Below are 2,871 nucleotides of genomic sequence, written 5' to 3'. Positions count from 1 at the left end.
AAAAAAAAAAAAAAAAAAAAACAAAGGATTTGTTCGATGAGCAAGAAGAAGCAGCTGTTGATGCAGAGAGTAATTAAGGTTTGTTTTCATTGCTCTAATTCTTATTATCATTTCTCATTAGCCTATCTTATGGAAACATTCTTGTACTTAATATTCCACCTTATGAGCCTAAAAGAAGAATTTCTAAAGCATAAAACTTGACTTGCTTGAAATCCTGTTGAGCTGAGTGGATTAGCGAGTTGTCTGAGTTGACCTCTTAGTAAGTTTACAAGTGATAAAATATCAGTAGTATGGAAACTACAGGAGAATGCTTAAATAAATAGAAAAGTTATGAAAAAGGGCACTGATTAACTTAACCAATTTAACAAGTAGAAACTTAGTCATGCGAAGCAAGTCAAGGGGTGATCTGATTAATTCGGCTTACTGAGTTTTTTAAAATAGTGATATGTGTGTTTCTGTGGGTTGTCACATAACAGGGAGATCCTTCCAATTGTTCAACTTTTATATTTTTATGATATGTCCTCTGCTCTGTTAGATTATTTTTGTGCTTTAAGTTGCTTTACTGTGGATCTAAACTAAAGTTTTATAGTCTGTTATTGAACAATAAATGCTTTATTGTGACTCTGGTGATTGATCCTGTTTTGCAATTTCAAATTCAGTAGTCTATGGTTTTTTTTTTTAATTTTTTATATTTTATATTTATTTATTTTTTTAATAAATCATTGTGTATGATTGCGTGCATAATCATGTTACCATTAAAATTTTCATCCTTTTTTTTTTTTTTTTCGTGTTTATGTTGCTTAGTAATGTTCTCTTTCAGTATAGTGTTTACTAATAGATTTCTCAATATACGTATCGATGCAATTTCATACAATAAAGTTCATACCACAATTCTTGTAGCACTTCATGTTATAGATATCTAAGATAGGCAATAGCTGCTTTTATTAAATATTTGGTTTTCATTTAATGAAGCAAAATTCCATTTTAGGTGGAGTTTTGTTTAAACTTTTGAAGCCTAAATCCTATTTCTTTTAATATTCAGCTTGCTGAGGCCTTGTATGCATATGGGAGGGACGATTATGAACAGGCATTTCAATTGCTTTCCCCAGATTTTGATGCTAATGAATTTAAGGTATCAGCATTTTGTAACACTTTTCTCTTTCCTTTTTTGAGGTGACTATAATCAAAGCATATTTTAGGTATTTTTCCTCAATTCTTTTCTGGGATAAGCCTTGTGGAGTTGAGTTGTATCTTTTTCCTATGCCAGATAGTTGGGGCGTCCGATGAACAACTTGAGGTTTTCAATGAAGTTTGGTACAGCGTTCTGTTGAATTCTGGCCGTGTTGATAAAGGTATTCCCATCATTTCTTGTATTCCTGAGACTTTTTCCAAAATTTTCATATTATTTCTTTTATTCCTGAAACTTTTTCCAAAATTTCCATGTTGATATGATATTTAAACTGCAGCAATTGAAGAAATTGAGAAGGTGGTAAAGAAGAGGGAAGGGATCCCTTTCTTATGGCGCTTGCTGGTACATCTCTGATATATGATTCATGCTAATCATGTCTTTCCATTTTATTTGTGGGATTTTGCTGAGACAAACCTTTAATCTGTGACTGAAATTTAGGAAAACTAATTAGTGTGGATTAGAACCCTAGTATACTTTTATCCAAACTTGCATATATTTGCAAACATATGTACATATACATTACTTGGTATTTTCCATTTCATGCATGATATTAATTTGTGTGATTGGTTCAGGAGAGAAGTTATACCATGGCAAATAGGGAGGAGGATGCTGCTGTTGCATCAGAGAAAGCCAAGGCATTAGAAGCAGCATATTTTGAACATCTGGAATGAAATTATCCAAATTATTCCGAGTCATCGGAGGCTTGGTGGAACAGACGTTTGTTCATGCATATCTCCAGTAATTCATGTAAAAATAGATCTTGTTATAATAACAATCTTATATAGCCTTGACCGTTCCCCTGTGTTTTATTTCATGAGAAATGGACTAATATGAAGACTGGTCCCTAAATAAAGAATGGGGCTATGCTTCTAATTATACTAAAGATCTAAAGAATTTTTTCTAGCATGAATTGTGCTTCTAGCCATTTCATTCTGGATCAAAATTTCCAGTCTCTAGTTGGAGACTATTGAATGGAATAATATTTATTTTTGTTACTTTTTTTTGCCATGCTATACAAATTTCGGTTGGTTTTGGGGCTGCCGTTTTGCTGGAGATTTTAGGTGTCTAGGATTCAATGAAAGCATTGGTGATGGTAATAGCATGAAAATGTTGGAGAGAGATGTCTGGTCAATCCTCTGCTTAGCACTTCTACTGTTATAGGTGTTTATTGTGCTTCTATTCAAGTTATTGTTTAAGTCGGCAGGGCTGATAAAATATTCTTCAAATGTAAGGATATCAGAATTATTTCCCCCAAAAATTGAATTCAGAAATTCCCTGTTTGTTTTGTTGTAGAATTTTCATTGCAATTGTTGTTTTTAATTTTTATATGAAATTTTTTCTAGCATGTAGTTTAAAAATTATTATTATTATTATTTATTTTTTATACATTTTTATATTTTATATTTTTTTATATATTATATGGGCGAGTGGTAGCAGGACGTGCGTGTTGCAATCTTATTTTCACTTTCTTTTAATATTAACCGTCCATTTAAGTTTAGATTAATCTAAACCATCTATTAGTTTTTTATATTATAACTGATTCCTAGTTTTTAGGGTGGAGAGATGACGGATGTGGTTACTTAACTTGTCTAATATTTTTTTATATGAATAAATAAATAAATAATAAAAATCCAATATATCAACTCTCTCTCTCTCTCTCTCTCTCTCTCTCTCTCTCTCTC

The 2,871-nt window shown here is 31.6% G+C and overlaps 1 protein-coding gene across 1 annotated transcript in view; it reads left to right on the top strand.

Annotated features, from left to right (window-relative positions):
• Positions 1-2,184, top strand: part of LOC122077352 (tetratricopeptide repeat protein 38) — an 8,890-nt gene extending 6,706 nt beyond the window's left edge. The window contains exons 10-14 of the mRNA XM_042643275.1: positions 27-78; positions 1,043-1,132; positions 1,268-1,352; positions 1,467-1,531; positions 1,762-2,184. Coding sequence (XP_042499209.1) covers positions 27-78; positions 1,043-1,132; positions 1,268-1,352; positions 1,467-1,531; positions 1,762-1,860 — 391 coding nt within the window. The 3' untranslated portion in view covers positions 1,861-2,184. The remainder of the gene's footprint in view (positions 1-26; positions 79-1,042; positions 1,133-1,267; positions 1,353-1,466; positions 1,532-1,761) is intronic.
• Positions 2,185-2,871: the final 687 nt, after the last annotated feature.

The sequence above is a fragment of the Macadamia integrifolia genome, chromosome 4 (assembly GCF_013358625.1).
Source record: "Macadamia integrifolia cultivar HAES 741 chromosome 4, SCU_Mint_v3, whole genome shotgun sequence".
In the NCBI taxonomy this organism is placed as follows: domain Eukaryota; kingdom Viridiplantae; phylum Streptophyta; class Magnoliopsida; order Proteales; family Proteaceae; genus Macadamia; species Macadamia integrifolia.
The sequence above is the reverse complement of the archived record's forward strand: the minus strand, read 5'-3'. Positions and strand labels throughout refer to the sequence as shown.